This window comes from Procambarus clarkii, chromosome 14 (assembly GCF_040958095.1).
Source record: "Procambarus clarkii isolate CNS0578487 chromosome 14, FALCON_Pclarkii_2.0, whole genome shotgun sequence".
In the NCBI taxonomy this organism is placed as follows: Eukaryota; Metazoa; Arthropoda; class Malacostraca; order Decapoda; family Cambaridae; genus Procambarus; species Procambarus clarkii.
The window spans coordinates 9,817,710-9,838,974 of NC_091163.1; the positions used below are offsets into that span (position 1 = coordinate 9,817,710).

At 44.4% G+C, this 21,265-nt stretch overlaps 1 protein-coding gene across 3 annotated transcripts in view; it reads left to right on the plus strand.

Annotated features, from left to right (window-relative positions):
* The window catches only part of LOC123771208 (adipokinetic hormone/corazonin-related peptide receptor variant I), a 170,087-nt gene that overhangs the window by 77,736 nt on the left and 71,086 nt on the right, over positions 1–21,265 (plus strand). For all 3 annotated transcript variants that reach the window (XM_069324360.1, XM_069324358.1, XM_069324359.1), the window contains exon 2: positions 7,955–9,135. In XM_069324360.1, the coding sequence (XP_069180461.1) occupies positions 8,737–9,135 (399 nt within the window). In that variant the 5' untranslated portion in view covers positions 7,955–8,736. The remainder of the gene's footprint in view (positions 1–7,954; positions 9,136–21,265) is intronic.

Consider the following 21,265-nt stretch of genomic DNA (forward strand, 5'->3'; position numbering starts at 1 on the left):
TAGAGGTGTGGGTGTGGCTGTGGGAACATGAGTGTAGAGGCGTGGCTGTGGCTGTGGGAACATGAGTGTAGAGGCGTGGGTGTGGCTGTGGGAACATGAGTGTAGAGGCGTGGGTGTGGCTGTGGGAACTTGAGTGTAGAGGTGTGGGTGTGGCTGTGGGAACTTGAGTGTAGAGGCGTGGCTGTGGCTGTGGGAACATGAGTGTAGAGGCGTGGCTGTGGGAACTTGAGTGTAGAGGCGTGGCTGTGGATGTGGCTGTGGGAGAACATGAGTGTAGAGGTGTGGCTGTGGCTGTGGGAACTTGAGTGTAGAGGCGTGGCTGTGGCTGTGGGAACTTGAGTGTAGAGGCGTGGCTGTGGCTGTGGGAGAACATGAGTGTAGAGGCGTGGCTGTGGCTGTGGGAGAACATGAGTGTAGAGGCGTGGGTGTGGCTGTGGGAGAACATGAGTGTAGAGGCGTGGGTGTGGCTGTGGGAACTTGAGTGTAGAGGCGTGGGTGTGGCTGTGGGAGAACATGAGTGTAGAGGCGTGGATGTGGCTGTGGGAGAACATGAGTGTAGAGGCGTGGCTGTGGCTGTGGGAACTTGAGTGTAGGGTGTGTAGCTCACTCCCACCATGAGAGAGGTGGGAGATGAAACTGCTCAAAATGCCACACCCACTACACCTAATTAATCTTTGTATGTGCTTCCTCTCTCTCATTTTTCCCGCTTTATTCGTCAACATTTACGTCTTCTATTTGTCCCCCATTTATGCCCCTATTCTTTCCCCCTTTCTGCCATACTCCTCACCTATATGTATTATGTACCTGACCTCCCTAATGGTGTAAATCCATTACGCAAATTACAGCAACAACGCCAACTACCGTCTCATCACTTGAGAATGAACCATGTAGATTCGAAACTTTGTGTAAATTTATAATCAGTGAAATGCATTCTACAGTTAATTATTCTTTTAATTTGCCTCGAACAAAGATGACATTTGGAGAAATCGTCTTCCAATTAAACTAAGATGCAAGAACAGTAGTCAGAGGGATAGAAGCTCTAAAGAAGAAAATAATCAACGCAGAATATGTTGCCATATTCAATGAAACATGTCAAGATGACAACCTGCTGACATAACTGTCTCTGCTTCTTCATAACTGTCTCTGCTTCTTTATAACTGTCTCTGCTTCTTTATAACTGTCTCTGCTTCTTTATAACTGTCTCTGCTTCTTCATAACTGTCTCTGCTTCTTCATAACTGTCTCTGCTTCTTCATAACTGTCTCTGCTTCTTTATAACTGTCTCTGCTTCTTTATAACTGTCTCCACTTCTTCATAACTGTCTCTGCTTCTTCATAACTGTCTCTGCTTCTTCATAACTGTCTCCACTTCTTCATAACTGTCTCCACTTCTTTATATCTGTCTCCACTTCTTTATAACTGTCTCCACTTCTTCATATCTGTCTCCACTTCTTTATATCTGTCTCCACTTCTTTATAACTGTCTCCACTTCTTTATAACTGTCTCCACTTCTTCATAACTGTCTCTGCTTCTTCATAACTGTCTCTGCTTCTTCATAACTGTCTCCACTTCTTCATAACTGTCTCCACTTCTTCATAACTGTCTCCACTTCTTCATAACTGTCTCCACTTCTTCATAACTGTCTCCACTTCTTCATAACTGTCTCCACTTCTTCATAACTGTCTCCACTTCTTCATAACTGTCTCCACTTCTTCATATCTGTCTCCACTTCTTTATATCTGTCTCCACTTCTTTATAACTGTCTCCACTTCTTTATAACTGTCTCCACTTCTTCATAACTGTCTCTGCTTCTTCATAACTGTCTCTGCTTCTTCATAACTGTCTCCACTTCTTCATAACTGTCTCCACTTCTTCATAACTGTCTCCACTTCTTCATAACTGTCTCCACTTCTTCATAACTGTCTCCACTTCTTCATAACTGTCTCCACTTCTTCATAACTGTCTCCACTTCTTCATAACTGTCTCCACTTCTTCATAACTGTCTCCACTTCTTCATAACTGTCTCCACTTCTTCATAACTGTCTCCACTTCTTCATAACTGTCTCCACTTCTTCATAACTGTCTCCACTTCTTCATAACTGTCTCCACTTCTTCATAACTGTCTCCACTTCTTCATAACTGTCTCCACTTCTTCATAACTGTCTCCACTTCTTCATAACTGTCTCCACTTCTTCATAACTGTCTCTTACATACTTCCCGGAAGTCTTCTAAGGGGGTCTTAAATATCTCAAAAGATAGCGAGACAGGAAGCCTTCGGCGTCTTGTCAAACTCTTCCAAAAACGGACGGAAAATCTTTTTGTGTGGGAAGCTGCTCTGTCGGAGATTTATTATCCTGGGTGTTGTATTCTACAGTTGTATTTACCCCTGAAGGGGGGGCCTGACGGGTGAGTGAACAGCGCTCGGGATGCGTAGTCTTTAGGTTCCGGGTTCGACCCCCGGCAGAGACGGAAACAGAGTTGCTTTTACCCTGATGCCCTTTGTTACCTAGGAGTAAATAGGTACCTGGGAGTTAGACAGCTGCTACGGGCTGCTTCCTGGGGGTGTGTGTAACAAAAAGGAGGCCTGGTCGAGAACCGAGCCGCGGGGGCGCTAAGCCCCGAAATCATCTCAAAAAGAAGATCTCAGGAAGATAACCTCTCCAACAACAGTTATCTTGACCGCAATATAACATCTTACTTGGCAGCTGAAGTGTTGTAATATTTATTTTTGAAGTAGAATTATTTTTAATTCAGGGATCCTTGGTATTGTATCAAGATATCCATGGAAGATATCGGAGATTATCGTGGGTGATATCGTAAATTATCGTGGAATAATATCGTTGATTATCGTGGATGATATCGTAAATTATCGTGGATGATATCGTAGATTATCGTGAATGATATCATAGATTACTATGTATGATATCCTGGTCCATTCCCTCACCAAACATACAGTTTTCTCACAAGTCAATCTCCAAGTTCTCCACGTCTCTCTATCTCTCGGTAGATTAACGCCTTATCTCATATGTATCTGTATCTCTCTCTATCTCTCTCTACTCGTTGTTCGCTATTCTATGTCTTCCTCTTTCTTCTGCTATCACTGCCTCGGGCTGATATCACTGCCTCGGGCTGATATCACTGCCTCGGGCTGATATCACTGCCTCGGGCTGATATCACTGCCTCGGGCTGATATCACTGCCTCGGGCTGATATCACTGCCTCGGGCTGATATCACTGCCTCGGGCTGATATCACTGCCTCGGGCTGATATCACTGCCTCGGGCTGATATCACTGCCTCGGGCTGATATCACTGCCTCGGGCTGATATCACTGCCTCGGGCTGATATCACTGCCTCGGGCTGATATCACTGCCTCGGGCTGATATCACTGCCTCGGGCTGATATCACTGCCTTTGTTATTAATGTTGCTCAATTAAGAATATTATGCTATAATACAAATATTCTCTTTACGTAAACATCTCCTTAATCACCAGAAACATTCCAAATACATAACCACCCAACCATCAAACCGCTGTATTGTTCTGTATTACCTCAAACACATCAAAGGTTGCTGGCTCAGTTTTGAAACAGCTTCAGAAGTTAGCAGTTTTAAAGACCTCCTGAGCTCCAGAGAGACAGCGAGAGAGAGAGAGAGAGAGAGAGAGAGAGAGAGAGAGAGAGAGAGAGAGAGAGAGAGAGAGAGAGAGAGAGAGAGAGAGAGAGAGAGAGAGAGACAGAGAGACAGACAGACAGACAGAGAGACAGAGAGACAGAATAATAATGAAGAGGGCCGCAATTCTTATCTATCTTCTCCCACAGTGGGACGATGGTTTAATCACGGTAAGCTGTGTGGGGGCTTTTCAATTCACCTTTTTTTTTACTTTCTGGTAAAATGGAACTTCGGAAAAATTAAGAAGGTCTTGTAAAGGAATTTTTTTTATTATTTTTTTTTGGGGGGGGGGTTGATTAGCCAGCTTGAGGCGACCTGAACTGTGAGTGAGTGAGTGAGTGAGTTTGTTTATGAGTCATGGGAGGTGATTATGTACAGCTTCACGTTTGTTTGGGAGGTGGTTATGTACAGCTTCACGTGTGTTTGGGAGGTGATTATGTACAGCTTCACGTGTGTTTTGGAGGTGATTATGTACAGCTTCACGTGTGTTTGGGAGGTGGTTATGTACAGCTTCACGTGTGTTTGGGAGGTAATTATGTACAGCTTCACGTGTGCTGGGACGTGATCATACAGCTTCACGTGTGTTGCGACGCGATCATACAGCATCACTTGTGCTGGGGACGTAAGCATACAGCTTCACGTGTGCTGGGGACGTGATCATACAGCTTCACGTGTGCTGGGGTGTGATCATACAGCTTCACCTGTGATTGGGACGTGACCATACAGCTTCACCTGTGCTTGGGACGTGACCATACAGCTTCATGTCTACTGGGGACGTGACCATACAGCTTCACGTGTGCTGGAGTGTGACCATACAGCTTCACCTGTGCTTGGGGACGTGACCATACAGCTTCACCTGTGCTTGGGGACGTGACCATACAGCTTCACCTGTGCTGGGGACGTGTTCATACAGCTTCACCTGCACTCTATCTCTCTCAGCTTACCTGATCAGCTGTGATGTTGGCCTATAATTGGTCAAATGAGTTATTGACCTGAGTGTAATGACTTACCTGTCCAGGCCCTCGAACGAGCGAGCTAAAGCTTTTTTACATTCGCTATTTTTTGTGTTGCTTTGATTCATGAGTGTGGAGAACCGCAATAGCTTTTGGCTCCTGTTTTGTAAGCTTAAAGCTCTTTTTTTTCAACAGCGATCTGTTGTATTTGGGTTTTTTTTTTTTTCCCTGAAATCCGATCAGCCAAGCGACTTACAACCGGGTCAGCCAATTACTCCAGGGATGATCACAGGCGATCAATTGAGGGATCGATGCTGCCTTCTCCGGTGCAGGGGAGAGCGGGAAGCTCTGAGCTGAAGCTCACATTAATCCTGAGGTAAAGCTTAGATTAATCGTGAGCTGACACTCTCGATTAATCTCATTGAGTCACGCATGTGCTAAGTCCCTCCCTCGGTATCCTTACTGGGGGTACGTCTACCGGTATCTTTACTGGGGGCACGTCTACCGGTATCTTTATTGGGGGTACGTCCACCGGTATCCTTACTGGGGGTACGTCCACCGGTATCCATACTGGGTGTACGTCCACCGGTATCCTTACTGGGGGTACGTCCACCGGTATCTTTACTGGGGGACGTCCACCGGTACCCTTACTGGGGGTACGTCCACCGGTATCTTTACTGGGGGTACGTCCACCGGTATCCTTACTGGGGTCACGTCCACCGGTATCCTTACTGGGGTCACGTCCACCGGTATCCTTACTGGGGGCACGTCTACCGGTATCTTTACTGGGGGACGTCTATCGGTATCCTTACTGGGGGTACGTCCACCGGTACCCTTACTGGGGGACGTCTACCGGTATCTTTACTGGGGGTACGTCCACCGGTATCCTTACTGGGGTCACGTCCACCGGTATCCTTACTGGGGGCACGTCTACCGGTATCTTTACCGGGGGACGTCTACCGGTACCCTTACTGTGGGTACGTCCACCGGTATCTTTACTGGGGGTACGTCTACCGATATCCTTACTGGGGGTACGTCCACCGGTATCCTTACTGGGTCACGTCTACCGGTATCCTTACTGGGGTACGTCCACCGGTACCCTTACTGGGGGACGTCCACCGGTATCTTTACTGGGGGCACGTCTACCGGTATCTTTACTGGGGTCACGTCCACGGTATCCTTACTGGGGGTACGTCCACCGGTATCCTTACTGGGGGACGTCCACCGGTACCCTTACTGGGGTACGTCCACCGGTACCCTTACTGGGGGTACGTCCACCGGTACCCTTACTGGGGTACGTCCACCGGTACCCTTACTGGGGGACGTCCACCGGTACCCTTACTGGGGTACGTCCACCCAGTATCCTTACTGGGGTACGTCCCTCGGTATCCTTACTGGGGCCACGTCCACCGGTATCCTTATTGGGGGTACGTCTACCCGTACCTTTACTGGGGATACGTCCACCGGTACCCTTACTGGGTCACGTCCATCGAGACTTTCAGTGGTGTGGTGAGAGAAACGTCCATCGGGGATTAACACGGTCGGCCGACACTAGGCTACACGGACACGTGTCCCTGGAGTCCGTATTTGTCTCTAATATATTTCCACGCCACTGTTGCACACACAGGAGTGACACAGGAGTGACACAGGAGTGGCACAGGAGTGACACAGGCGTGACACAGGAGTAACACAGGAGTGCCTGACCGGTGAAACTCACCTCTAGACGTAATTACAGAATTTAACCTGATGTTTAGGGACGATCCGATTTTTATAATGTTATGCTGCTCATTAGTGGGGTTGTGGTTTAAGATTCAGCTACTTAGAACAAAAGTTCCAAAGTAGCACGGGCTATGGTGAGCCCGTAGTGGACTTTCCTGGCACAGGAGCGGGGCTGTAACTGTTAGTAGGGTTCCAGACGATCCTTTGGGTCAGGTGGTTAGTATAGATTTATGGTGTCAGTGTACGGATATACAATCCGTACATACAGTGTACGGATATACAATCCGTACATACAGTGTACGGATATACAATCCGTACATACAGTGTACGGATATACAATCCGTACATACAGTGTACGGATATACAATCCGTACATACAGTGTACGGATATACAATCCGTACATAAAATGTATAATTTAAAATAATGTTATGGATTAAAATACGATAGTCAGATAACTAATATTTAATATTATTAAATTGAGTGAACAACTGACATTTATCATGAATAATTCTTGGTCTACGTGTGCTCGTGTAAATTTCTTAACCTTCAAGGTATGTTGAATACACGGCTTTCATCATCACATCTAAAAGTCATCTAATTCATGAATCTCACTTTGAAATTTTTATTTAATACAGTAACTCCTTTGATCTGAGCTTAATGGAATCAGTGTAGGTTAAAAAGCTTCGTCCTGTCCAGAATGTCATGATTGCAGTGTACGGTCTAATTTCCAGCCCATTTTCTCTCTGGTATTTTCTAGCTGATTTTTGTTTAAGTTATTCCTCCGAAAAACGATTTGATGTATATTAATAAAGAGTTTGTTACATTATTTTTTAAACCTATTATCTTCTTTTTTTATAATATTTAATATTAATTTAAGACTTATTGTATTATATATATATCTTTTTAATTTTTGTTTTTTTATATAAATAAATAAAGTTTCAATTTTATTTTATACAATTATCTGGTATCATTTGTTTTGTCGTAATTAACTTAATTAAATACTTGTGAATTTGATTGTGAATTAACAGCTATTCAGTTTATTATTAGTAATGTAAGTATTGAGTTTATTATATTAATCTACGGATAATTTTGATTCAATTTAAATGTCTTTTGTGAACTTTAAGCATCTTTTTATAAGAGACCTCTGAGCACCCTCTAGTACAAGAACACTAATGCACTCTCTTCTAATTGCACCGTTCCATGCTTTATTCATTTTTCTTCTATTATTTTCTTTCACTCTTGCTTTTATAACATTCATCCCAGTCTTTGATATTTTTTTTTCGCATAAACCTGCCACATCCAACTCTCTTACTTTAAAAGCTTTTGCCTCTTCCAAATTCCTCTCACATTTCAGTCAGCCATATGTTATTGTCTCCGTTTTCTGAGGCATGTGCAGGCTTGGGCTTTCAGAGCCTTGGCAAATTTCACCTTTTCCTGCGAATAACTTAATGTCTAACTCCATAAATTGTCTTGCAATATATAATTGTGGTTGATCCTGGTTTTAATGTCGGAAGATGATCAATTGGGTGGAAAGGTTATCATACGAAGCTATTAATTTCCTCTTTTTCTCTCTCTTTTTCTTCATAATTCTAAAAAACGGTTCCTTCTGTCCACAGGTTGCCCCGGGGGTCTCCTTAGACGGGCTCACCTGTCTCACGTCTGTCCGCTGGACCCTAACACACGATTAGTGAAAGTGACAACACTGTTATAGCAACAGGAAAGTGACGCTAGTATGTGTTCTTTCAATAGAAAAGTGACGCTAGTATGTGCTATCACAATAGAAAAGTGACGCTAGTATGTGCTATTTCAATAGAAAAGTGACGCTAGTATGTGCTATCACAATAGAAAAGTGACGCTAGTATGTGCTATCACAATAGAAAAGTGACGCTAGTATGTGCTATCACAATAGAAAAGTGACGCTAGTATGTGCTATCACAATAGAAAAGTGACGCTAGTATGTGCTATTTCAATAGAAAAGTGTGTTCCGTTAGTGCTGCTAGTGTGTCATATTACAACAGCAAGGTAATGTTAAGTGTATCTTATTTAAACGTGAAATTTAGTGTGAGAAAGACTGGGAAATAGAGGTTTAAAGTGTACTGATGTTCCTCCCCCCCCCCCCCCCCCCCCACCCTTGTATAAAATACTTAACTATGGAGATTCATATTAAAGATCAGAATGTTCACAGTAACAGATGAACAAGTGTTGTGGCGATTGAACAAGAAATTCACAATAAAATAAGACCATTTCCTGTCTAGAATGTTGCTCAAATCTTCTCTGAAAAGTGAGACTGAATCTTTTCTTAAAAATAATCTCAATGTGGTCGGTTTTGTCCTTGCTAACATTGTAATTTTTGTTAACTTACACACGAATTAGCGAGTCAAAATCCAAGAAGCTGGTGATGGAGGTCTCGTGGGAGGGAGATCCCATCCCAGGGACAAATTCGGACCCCTTCCTTATCTTCCCGGACCTTCCCTGGAACGACTCTCATAAGGGGCGGGTCATCGCCTCCCAGGACGATTCACTTCAGACCTCCCCTCTCGACGACTACGTCAACAGTTCCAGGTCGTGGAACGCGTCTAACGAGACGTACAGTGGCTACGTCGACACCGATTCCCTGCCCATTGACATGCGTTTTAACGACGGCCACATCCTGCTCATATCCTCCTACTCGGGGATCTTCTTCGTCAGCTTGGTGGGCAACCTGTGTGTGCTTTGGGCCATCTTGGGTGGAGGCCGGAAACAGCGCAAATCCCGCGTCAACCTCATGCTCTTGCACCTGGCAATAGCTGACCTTATCGTGAGTAACCCCAACAATATCTTAATATTTTTGTAGTCTCTTTATACTTTTCACAGCTAGAACATGTCTCTCATGTGGTGTCGCATAGCTGCTCTTGGAGTACAGGGGTAACTGACGTATCTTAATTCGTGGAGAGACGCTTCTGTCGCGTGAACAATATCTGTCAGGAAACAATTTAGTTTGTCCTTCTTTGTTGTCTCGCGCATCTGTGTTTTGTGTCGCACTAACAGTTACTGTCATTGCGTTGTTAATTATTATATTATTAGTACTATATTAACATCAATTATAATTATGATAATTAACGCTAATGCCGAAGATTTACACCAGATCTGCTGTATGCATAGCAAATGTTTATATAGTTATGTATGCTGCTTGATGAAGCACTCAGTTATTTGCAGTATATAAAAATATACATACACATTTTCTACTACAGGCCATCGAACCCACACTGAGGTTTTGATAATGGAAATTTTAACAATTCAAATATAGAATTTAGGAAAATCACTAAGTAAACATGTTCCGAAACTCATGATCAAACCACACATCAGAAGATGGTGGAACGACGACGTTTCGGTTCGTCCTGAACCGTTATGTCGTGTGTGCAGCCCGTCCTCCAAAAATAGGGTGGTAAATGTAAGAAGACAAATAAGTGCAATTATGTACTATTCATAGCAGTTAGGAATTGTACTTATTTTCACTTAGTATTAAATCGTACTGTCAAATATATTGTGAATATTTGAGTTTACCTGAAAAACTGAATAGAAAACCACAACCTCACCTAACCGTCTTAGTTTTTGAAGATAATAATTTTGTCCAGAACGGACCGAAACCGGACCGAAACGTTGTCGTTTCTCCATCTTGTGACTCATTTGTTCTTCTTATCTGTATTATTACAACCTCTACACAGTATTTCCACACAGGAAATTAGTATAGGTTCGTTGTATTAACATCGTATCCATATAATCATAAAGTTATTCATTGGGAAATATTACGATTTGTTAAAAGTTTGAACGCTTATTGGTTATATAGAAACCGTCAAGTGTTTATGGGAAATGTTGTCATTCATATTATATACTGTGCAGCCGTGGGTGACTTAGCAGAGTTACATAACACACATTATGCTACATAGCTGTCTCGGCTTGGTGCCTTCTTTTGATAATTACTTACTTACCACACAGTCAGCAGTGACAATACAGAAGTAAATTGTTTTTAAATAAATACATGAGTATAAAGGTTATATTATTAATGTAGTATATTCTGCCGCAATAATTTAATATGGCTAGACTCACTATGTGACAAAGGTTACAATAACGAAAAATAGTTACTTCAAGCCCCACATCACCTTTAACAATCCTTGTACTGTCAGGCTTCCCTCTTCTGAACCACTCTGCTCCAACCCCACCATCCTCCACTGCTGCCTCAACAGTGCTTTGTCAGCAGTCGTCACCATCACAGACCATGCCAAAATTGAGAACAAGCCAATTACCAAGTGATCCCGTGGAACGAACCAGACAGGTGGATTGGGTGGCAGACGGTGGTTTAACAACCCATCACATGATAATGTATGCATGTATTCCGGCAACATCAGTAGAGTGTGAGGATGGGGTACAGTTCACTCGGCTTCCCTAGTTTCAAGAATTGACATTTGTGGCAAGGTTTCTAGGTTGGTAATTCAGGACGGTATATAGGTGTAGTGAGAAGCGTAGCTGCAACTCGGCTATTTAAGCAAATTGCGCGGGAGGTCAGATCTGAGCCGTAAAGATATTAGGAACCTAGTTTGGGGGTCGCGTGATTGAAATGAAAGAAGAGGTAGCCATATATAATGGCCACGTTTTGCTAGATATATTAAATCGGGTTTCCCTGTAACGAGGGATTTCTGACCTAATTCCTCCCGATTTTCTCAAGTCATCAGAAAAGGTGTCATCAACCAGGCGCTAGCGGTAAAGATCACGAAATACATTGACTGCCACATCAATGACTTGTAGTAAAATCTTCCCAGACATCAATGTCAATCACATTGCCGCGGCTCTGACACGGGATCCATTTGATGAGATGTAGATGATATCCACGGAGAGCTCCAGGATGATTCTGTGAAACTCGAACTCAGTTTCGCAGTAAAAGTTGAATTCCAGTTACCACCTCTTGAGTTCTGAGTAAAAATGTCACCCATTTATTCTGGCGCTGGTATGACTGCTCTACCCTGAGGTCCAGTGACGGTGGTGATACAAGAGTCCAATATGGTGATTGCAGTGACAGTAACTGTGTTCTAAAATGACTTTCAAATGTTTTAATTTGATTTATCAAATTTAATTTTTCAAACGTTTTTAATCAACCCGTTCTCGCAAATTTAATAAGTCAATATTGACTTATTAGTTGCGTGCATAGGTGACATACTAAACATAATAGTTTCCCTTGAAAAGCTTCATAGAAAACACCGACCTTACCTAACCTACTTAGTATGTTAAAATAAGCATCTTATAGCTTCGTAATTACAATTGTTACTTAACCTATTATAGGTATAGGTTAGGTAATAATTGTAATTACGAAGCAATAAGATGCTTATCTTAACATACTAAGTAGGTTAGGTAAGGTCGGTGTTTTCTATGAAGCTTTTCAAGGAAAAGTATTATGTTAAGTATGTCACCTATGCACATATTTAATAAGTCAATATTGACTTATTAAATTTGCGAGAACGGGTTGTTTTAATTTAGTTTCCAACTCATACAGTGCTTTTAAACATTTTCGGAAGTGTCGGAAGTCACTAATAAAATTATGAGGTGCGAACTATTTGTTTCTGTTTTAAAGTAAAATGAACAAGTAAATAATTGCAAATACTGTGCTTAGAGGTGTGGCTTAGGCAACGTGGAAGCTCTCATTTACATAACTAGTTAAACGCCGGAAGTCAGTGAACTGAGGACCGCAGAGCGAATGCTTAATAACACCTAATGCCTACTCCGTTGGAGATATAGAGAATGCTCCGTATTGCCCTAGAGCGTGGCGTGGAGCATTTATTGTAAAGAGCAGGGGTGTACCACAGCTGCTAGGGTGTACCGCAGCTGCTAGGGTGTACCACAGCTGCTAGGGTGTACCGCAGCTGCTAGGGTGTACCACAGCTGCTAGGGTGTACCACAGCTGCTAGAGTGTACCGCAGCTGCTAGGGTGTACCACAGCTGCTAGGGTGTACCGCAGCTGCTAGGGTGTACCACAGCTGCTAGAGTGTACCACAGCTGCTAGGGTGTACCACAGCTGCTAGGGTGTACCACAGCTGCTAGAGTGTACCACAGCTGCTAGGGTGTACCGCAGCTGCTAGGGTGTACCGCAGCTGCTAGGGTGTACCACAGCTGCTAGGGTGTACCACAGCTGCTAGAGTGTACCACAGCTGCTAGAGTGTACCACAGCTGCTAGGGTGTACCACAGCTGCTAGGGTGTACCACAGCTGCTAGGGTGTACCACAGCTGCTAGGGTGTACCGCAGCTGCTAGGGTGTACCACAGCTGCTAGGGTGTACCGCAGCTGCTAGGGTGTACCACAGCTGCTAGAGTGTACCACAGCTGCTAGGGTGTACCGCAGCTGCTAGGGTGTACCGCAGCTGCTAGGGTGTACCACAGCTGCTAGGGTGTACCGCAGCTGCTAGGGTGTACCGTAGCTGCTAGGGTGTACCACAGCTGCTAGAGTGTACCACAGCTGCTAGGGTGTACCACAGCTGCTAGGGTGTACCACAGCTGCTAGAGTGTACCACAGCTGCTAGGGTGTACCGCAGCTGCTAGGGTGTACCGCAGCTGCTAGGGTGTACCACAGCTGCTAGGGTGTACCACAGCTGCTAGAGTGTACCACAGCTGCTAGAGTGTACCACAGCTGCTAGGGTGTACCACAGCTGCTAGGGTGTACCACAGCTGCTAGGGTGTACCACAGCTGCTAGGGTGTACCACAGCTGCTAGGGTGTACCACAGCTGCTAGGGTGTACCACAGCTGCTAGAGTGTACCACAGCTGCTAGGGTGTTCCACAGCTGACAGAAATTATCAAGATGGAGTTTTGATATAGATCCTAAGACATTCAGAGATAATCACACACTCTTATCCCACCCAAGTCCCCATCCCACAGTAACTGCACCCCTCCCATTTCCACCTGCCCCAAACGCTTTCTAACCCACCATCACCCAATTTAACTCCTTACCCCCCGAGACCTTAGCCAGTCTATCTTTTCCCTACCGCAAGCACACCATCTCCCATATTAAAGGCGCTCCCACAGTAATACCCTTCATCACAACCGTCCACTACTGGGGCACAGGTTATCTTGAGATGATTTCGGGGCTTTAGTGTCCCCGCGGCCCGGTCCTCGACCAGGCCTCCACCCCCAGGAAGCAGCCCGTGACAGCTGACTAACACCCAGGTACCTATCTTACTGCTAGGTAACACTAAGGCACTAAGGAAAATGTAGCTTGAAAGTGAAATAAAAAAACACGACAGGCACTGGCACCAAAGAAATCAACTTAAAAATCAGATTTTAATTGTTGCAAAGATGAAGCGAACTGAAGGAAAGGTGAGACAGGAAGAGAACTGAAGTGTTATTGCAGTGAGAAGCGGAACTCTCACTGCAATTCCACTTACAAATAGTAAGAGAGGAAGGAGCAGGATAATGACGGAGAGAGGGTAGAGCGCACCCAGCTGGAACGGAAAGACTGGAAATTGAAAGAGGAAAGCAATTCCAGACAGTGAAGGAAGCAGACTACATAACAGACAACTCAACAATAGGGAGGACTTGTGTTGGATCTTTACCCCCCCGTCCACTTGGGTCTTTCCACCGCCTCTTCTCACAGGTCTTAAACCCCCCGTTGCCTTCCCCGCCATTTCTTTCTTTATTTTCTCCCATTTCTTGTCCAGGTCGGCTTTCATTTCTTCCTCTCGGCATTTAATTAATTAGTGAACGGGTTCCAGAGGCCGTTGTCTTTGTCTTATCTTCACTTGAAACTGTGTACAGTCTGCTTGCTCCGTTGTCGTGTCTGCTTGCTCCGTTTGTTGTGTCTGTCTGCACTGTTTGTTATTTTAATTATTCCAGTTCTTCACAGCCCTGACACAGCCATAACACAGCCCTGACACAGCCATAACACAGCCCTGACACAACAGTTTTGCATTATTCCATTGTTGCATTATACCATTGTTACATTATACCATTGTTGCATTATACCACTGATGCATTATACCATTGTTGCATTATACCAATTTTGCTCTATTTTTATACCCCCTAATTTCACATTCAACCTGAACATCATTTACATCAATATACAAACCACGAACACATCAATACACCCTTCAGAACACCATTAGCCACTCGACCTCAATTCCACCTTAAGCTATCAATTCCCCAGAGCCTTCCTGACTCCAAAATGTTCACCAGATTCCTCAAATCAGTCAATTCAATTCAAATACGTATAATTTAATGGGAAACAGGGGTTTCCCATTGAGTTATACGTGTTCCCACACACACACAGATTATCTTTTGTTCAGTAAGAGCACTGAAGAACATGCACCTTCACCTCATGGTGCAGATGGGTAACAGAGCTGCAATTGGCCAGCCACTGAACTTCGCCAATTAGAATCTGTCAATCTTGTGTCTCCCGTCTTAATTCCCTCTCTAACGTGTTTGCAGCCTCGTATAAAATAGTCACTGTTTTGCCTTTTCTCTTGTGGCATGGGAAGGAGAGGACAAGCCATTTCCACCCCCATTTGATGGCATTTGGTACAGCCATTAGCCTACCCATTGAGATCGCGTCGAGGGGCTCCAGTACCCCCCCCCATTTACTCTCAACCACTTGGGCTGGATGGTAGAGCGACGGTCTCGCTTCATGTCGGCGTCCAATCCCCTCGGCCGTCCAAGTGGTTGTGCACCATTTTTTAATCTCTGACCCATCCCTAATCCTTATCCTGGCCCCTTGTGTTATATAGTCGTAATGGCTTGGCGCTTTCTCCCAGATATTTACCTACACTCATCTACTCGCCCTATACCAACCCGTCCTCTTAAAAATAACGTCACTTTTCGCTCGTATGCGCACTATGGCCAAATTTGGACGTAATTTGAAATGAAATCGACTCACAAAAGTGACGTTCTGTTCCGTTTTCTATTTGAGTCGTCCGGCGTACGTGCAGAGGTTATAAGAGGACACTTTAAATTAACGTTTTTCATAACGTTTTGAAACTTTATGAGAATTTCCTGCCCGCCTAACCTATCAGAGGACCCTTAACTTATTGTTGTAGAAAAAAAAAATCTGAAATTTAATTTCATTTTCAAATTACGTCCAAATTCGGCCATACGGGCAAACGGCCAAAAGCAACGTTCTTCTTAATAAGAGGACAGGTTGCTATACAAGCGTCTTGATACAATATTGCATTATACCGTTGCTTGCATGGTAACCTTGATGTGTTACACTGTCGGTGTTATTGCAACAACTAGTAATCCAATCTACCAGATTCGACACAATTTAATAGTTTCACAAACAGAATTATTAATATAAATAGAATTTAAACTTTGCGAAGAGTACAATGCATTTATGTAAGCCTCTAGAAACAAGCTTATTGTAGCTTGTTTTCTATGCAGTATAACTGATTAATTCAAAATCCGCTTATTTCAACCACTGACAGAGATTTAGTAGTGTCTGGTTTGTTCTATTTCCCCGAATGGTAGAGGAGAAAAGGTTGTCAGGCTTTTGTTATCTGGGCTTAAAGCTCTTTCCCACAGCTCCTCTTAGGTCTTATCCCTCTTTGTCTCCCTGGAACACGACCCGCTTGTCGGATTACATCCAGGTGGAAAGGAGCAAAGGGTTTAGGATCAGAGTCTAAACGTGTCTTAATGCTTGTGGGTTCGACCCACGAGACGACTTTGTCCGTGTGTGTGTGTGCGCGCACTGTCCACTACACATTGTAGAGTGTACTGCTACAGATGAGGATGACAGGTTCTTGTTATGAATATAGAGCGGTGCCTCGGAGATATTTGCATAATTGCTTATTAGTATGCATTAAACCAGCTTCCCCGGAACTCTTTATTTCAATTGTGGACTTACTACTCTTTCTAAATTTCAAATGTGAAATTAGCAGGCGACAGAAGGAGAAAGTAAAAGAAATAGGCAGAGACAGATTGTTAAAGGAAAACGGGAAGAGACAGATAATTAAGCTCACGAATGACAACACAAGTGCGGAAGGTGACAGGAAATCAGGTCGTTCTCAGACGCTGGACAATTAGGACCGGAAGTCACATTCTTGTACGTGTAATGGAGTCCCGTCAGTGAGTATGATGGTCAGGAGTATGAGGCATCATATTCCTGAAGGACTATGATGCTTATAGTCGTTTTCAGGGGAGACTCATCTGTGGTAAACACCGAACGCTGACTCGTAATTCACAGTTCCATGTCATCGTCGCTCCATTACTGCTGGCACCTCTACTGGCACCTCTGCTCCGTCCTGCAGTACAAGTTGAGTTTTACGTTTCTACCAAGTACTTATAGGGCCTGGCTTGCCTCCACACTCTCTCTCTCTCTCTCTCTCTCTCTCTCTCTCTCTCTCTCTCTCTCTCTCTCTCTCTCTCTCTCTCTCTCTCTCTCTCTCTCTCTCTCTCTCTCTCTGTCCGCATAGCAAAATTATCGCCGACACCCAAAATACGGTTTAGAAATGTTATTCGGTCACTTGACAATGGCGTTGACCCTCTAGCTTTGTCAACGAAGATAACGTGAGACACAAACGCTCGCAGAGTCCTCATTATATATCCCACAGCGAGGTATATATACATTTCTCGATTTAATACAACGCCTTCCATTCAGCTCCTAGATAAGATATCCCTTTGTATATACGAGGCTTAAAAGACGTAGTCAAGCTCACTACTGATGATATCACAACAACAGCTCTGGATTACACACACAAAGCATTACAGAATACAGCAATTTCCTCCCCTGAATTTCCATCTGGGTCGGTCAAATACTTTAAAATCCCGTAATATAATTTACCACAGAGCGGAAAGATTAGGTTTATGTTCGCGGGGAAAGTTTTAAAAATGAAAAAGTTAAAAATATAGGCAACACAAACTTTCTGAGCTGTCAATTGTATACACAGTGGTATATACACCAGGGGAAGACACAGTGGTATATACACCAGGGGAGGAGACACAGTGGTATATACACCAGGGAGGAGACACAGTGGTATATACACCAGGGGAGGAGACACAGTGGTATATACACCAGGGGAGGAGACACAGTGGTATATACACCAGGGGGGAGACACAGTGGTATATACACCAGGGGAGGAGACACAGTGGTATATACACCAGGGGGAGGAGACACAGTGGTATATACACCAGGGGGGAGACACAGTGGTATATACACCAGGGGGAGGAGACACAGTGGTATATACACCAGGGAGGAGACATAGTGGTATATACACCAGGGGAGGAGACACAGTGGTATATACACCAGGGGGAGGAGACACAGTGGTATATACACCAGGGGGAGACACAGTGGTATATACACCAGGGGGAGGAGACACAGTGGTATATACACCAGGGAGGAGACATAGTGGTATATACACCAGGGGAGGAGACACAGTGGTATATACACCAGGGAGGAGACACAGTGGTATATACACCAGGGGGAGACACAGTGGTATATACACCAGGGAGGAGACATAGTGGTATATACACCAGGGGAGGAGACACAGTGGTATATACACCAGGGGGAGGAGACACAGTGGTATATACACCAGGGGGAGACACAGTGGTATATACACCAGGGGGAGGAGACACAGTGGTATATACACCAGGGAGGAGACATAGTGGTATATACACCAGGGGAGGAGACACAGTGGTATATACACCAGGGAGGAGTCACAGTGGTATATACACCAGGGGGAGACACAGTGGTATATACACCAGGGGGAGGAGACACAGTGGTATATACACCAGGGAGGAGACATAGTGGTATATACACCAGGGGAGGAGACACAGTGGTATATACACCAGGGAGGAGACACAGTGGTATATACACCAGGGGAGGAGACACAGTGGTATATACACCAGGGAGGAGACACAGTGGTATATACACCAGGGAGGAGACACAGTGGTATATACACCAGGGAGGAGACACAGTGGTATATACACCAGGGGAGGAGACACAGTGGTATATACACTAGGGGAAGACACAGCGCCAGCGCCACCTGGCGATCGCCAGGGATTGAGATCGTCAGGGGATGAGGTTGCCAGGGGAGACGTATCGAAACATTCGCTTGAATTCGACGTGACAAAGGTTGTTGCCCCATATGGAATCTCGCTAATCTCACCCCCAGAAGCCCTCTGTACCCTCGGGAACCTAACTGTACATTCTGAAAGCTGACTGTACCCTTCGGAAGCTGTTTTTTCCTTCCGACAGGTACAGAGAAACACTGTACTTACCTCCTCTGTGGTGTATAACAGGCCACCTGGTAACAGGAGAACTACCAAAAAGTTGGAGGACGGCTAATGTAGTCCCGATATACGAGCCAGAGAGGAGGCACTGAACTACAGGCCATTGTCTCTAACTTTCATGCCATACAAGGTGATGGAGAAGTTTGTGGGGAACACTATTAGAACATCTGGAGAGATAAGGAAGCTTTGTAACACATCACAGCACACATGGTAAATCTTGCCTCACGGGTTTAATAGAATTCTATAGCCTGGAGACACAAATTACACACATGAAAGAGAACGGTGAACAGGTTGCATATTTTTTGAATGCCAGAAATGCCCTTGACACAGTACCCAATAAGAGACTTAGGGACTGACTCGTCAAAGTTCAAGGAGTCTTGAAGCCTAAAGAACCGACCCATCAAAGTAAGACTTCTGTCAATTGCCTTCGGTGAGACAGTAATTCTTGTTAATCTTGAGAGACGGGCGGATGAAACTCTCAGGGGAATTTTGATGCCCAATTATCCCCCCCCCCCCCCGGATTCATTATATTCGCGGGATAATGTACCCGGGTACATAATATACCCGGTATACTGTACCCAGGTACAGTATACAGCATTGCTGTATTCCTGGGATGTATTAATAACTGGTTGAAAGTCAGAAATACTATGCCGTGGTGGTGCTCGGGTTGAGGTCGATGAGCCACATTAACAGCTCTCAAACTTTGCATGACACAAGTTTACCAATTACATACTTTGGGAGTCTGTTGGAAGTTTGGTATTTTGAAGCTTCGGGAAAGTCTTTAAATACTTAGATTTAAATACTTTAATTGGAAGGTTTAATACGTTTAATTCGCGTGAGAGGTTCTATAATTTATACTTTTGGATGATTTAATAATAATTTGAGTAAGCTTAATTATTTTGTTTTCTTACTGTGCCCTTATTTTTTTATAAAAGTTTTTGCATTTTTATGTAGAAGGGAATGTCTGAATGGTGGGGAGTGGGGGGGAAGGGGGGTCAAATTTTTGGGGGGTCAACATCACCCAACTTTGCAGGGTGACCAGTGGGGCAAAGAACTGTGCAGTGCTGGTCTGGGTTCGATTACCGTAGAGTAACCGCGAAATCAGTCGATGGTAGCTAATTTCCATCTCGTCTATCAACCAGGGAGACCGGATCGACCTTAGGGCCTGGAAAACCAAGGGCAGACACAGCCATATATAACCCCTATCTTTATTTTTAAGATAAATTGTCAAGTTGGATTGTTTGTGTGTTATTGGGTCGAGGCCATTGGCCTCTGTTACTAAATCTGTCATACCTTATTTTCAGGACAAATCCTAAAAGAAGGTAATCGTTTTTTTTTTCTTTGACCTTCCCTGCATTGTGTATTGATCCTGGGAGATTATTTTTCTCGTCTCCATACTCACTGAGTGGTATCAATTGCTCTACTCCACCAGCACATTTCCGAGCAATGAATTCCATCATCCCATTTGCTGTGTTTATATTTATCTCTCTTCATTGAATTTCAAGCATAAAGTCCCTCATCATACTGAAGTCCTCACGTCTTTCATCTTCTTCTTCAACATTATTTTTTATCTAAACAACTCTTCCAATTACATTACATCCTCAAGGATATTAATGCAAGGGTTGCTAACTTGTGAGCTAGTATCATAATCAAAATCTTTTGCTAGTAAGAAAATCTCATAATCTATTTTGTTAACATCTGCCTCATTTTGAGACCACATCTGGTCTAGGGAGGCTGGTGTGGTCTCTCCTCTTGCTCTCGTTGTCTCATTACTCTTGTGGAGGCTCTTACTTATGCTCTCTAATTCCATGTGCTTAAAATCTTCCTCTAGTATTAGACTTTTAGCTCTTGCTCCCCCTTTCCACTGTGGCTATTTTTTTGCATTATCTTTAGATAATTCTCAGTATTTGTTTTCCAAGGCTTCTATTTATCAGTGGGAGATTAGTGATAGCGGTGATTTAGAATCTTCATGTCTGCCGCTGTTGTCATTCCGAATATGTACACTTTCTGCTCGAAGTCCTTTCATATTATTTGCCTTCTTCAGTGCGTCAGTGTAGCTGTGGTGACAGGGTTACACTCCTTCCCTCTCCGTTCACACTATCTTTCAATGGTGGTCGTGATGGTCGTGGTGGGTCGTGGTTGTCATGGTGGGTCGTGGAGGGTTGTGGTAGTCGTGGTGGTCATGGTGGGTCGTGGTGGGTCGTGGTGGTCATGGTGGGTCGTGGAGGGTTGTGGTAGTCGTGGTGGTCATGGTGGGTCGTGGTGGGTCGTGGTGGTCATGGTGGGTCGTGGAGGGTTGTGGTAGTCGTGGTGGTCATGGTGGGTCGTGGTGGGTCGTGGTGGTCATGGTGGGTCGTGGAGGGTTGTGGTAGTCGTGGTGGTCGTGGTTGTTTACATTGGGGTGTCGTTTGTCACAAGTGCTTCAGCCGGCACCTACACTGTTTAGATAGCAGCGCCCTCTCTCCTCGTGTCTACTCCTCTCCCCCCTTCCTTCCTTTTAGCCACACCCCTTCCTCACTACAGTCCCTCCCCCCCCCCCTAGCCAGCCTCTGTAGCTGCTACTCTACATCTCGAGTAAACAAAATAAAAAATCCCCGCCACTCCTTGGAACAGCAGGAAATTTCCCCCAAGGGTAGAGGATGAAGGGCCTCCCTAAATCTTCATACAGACATTACCGGCGTGGCGGACGACC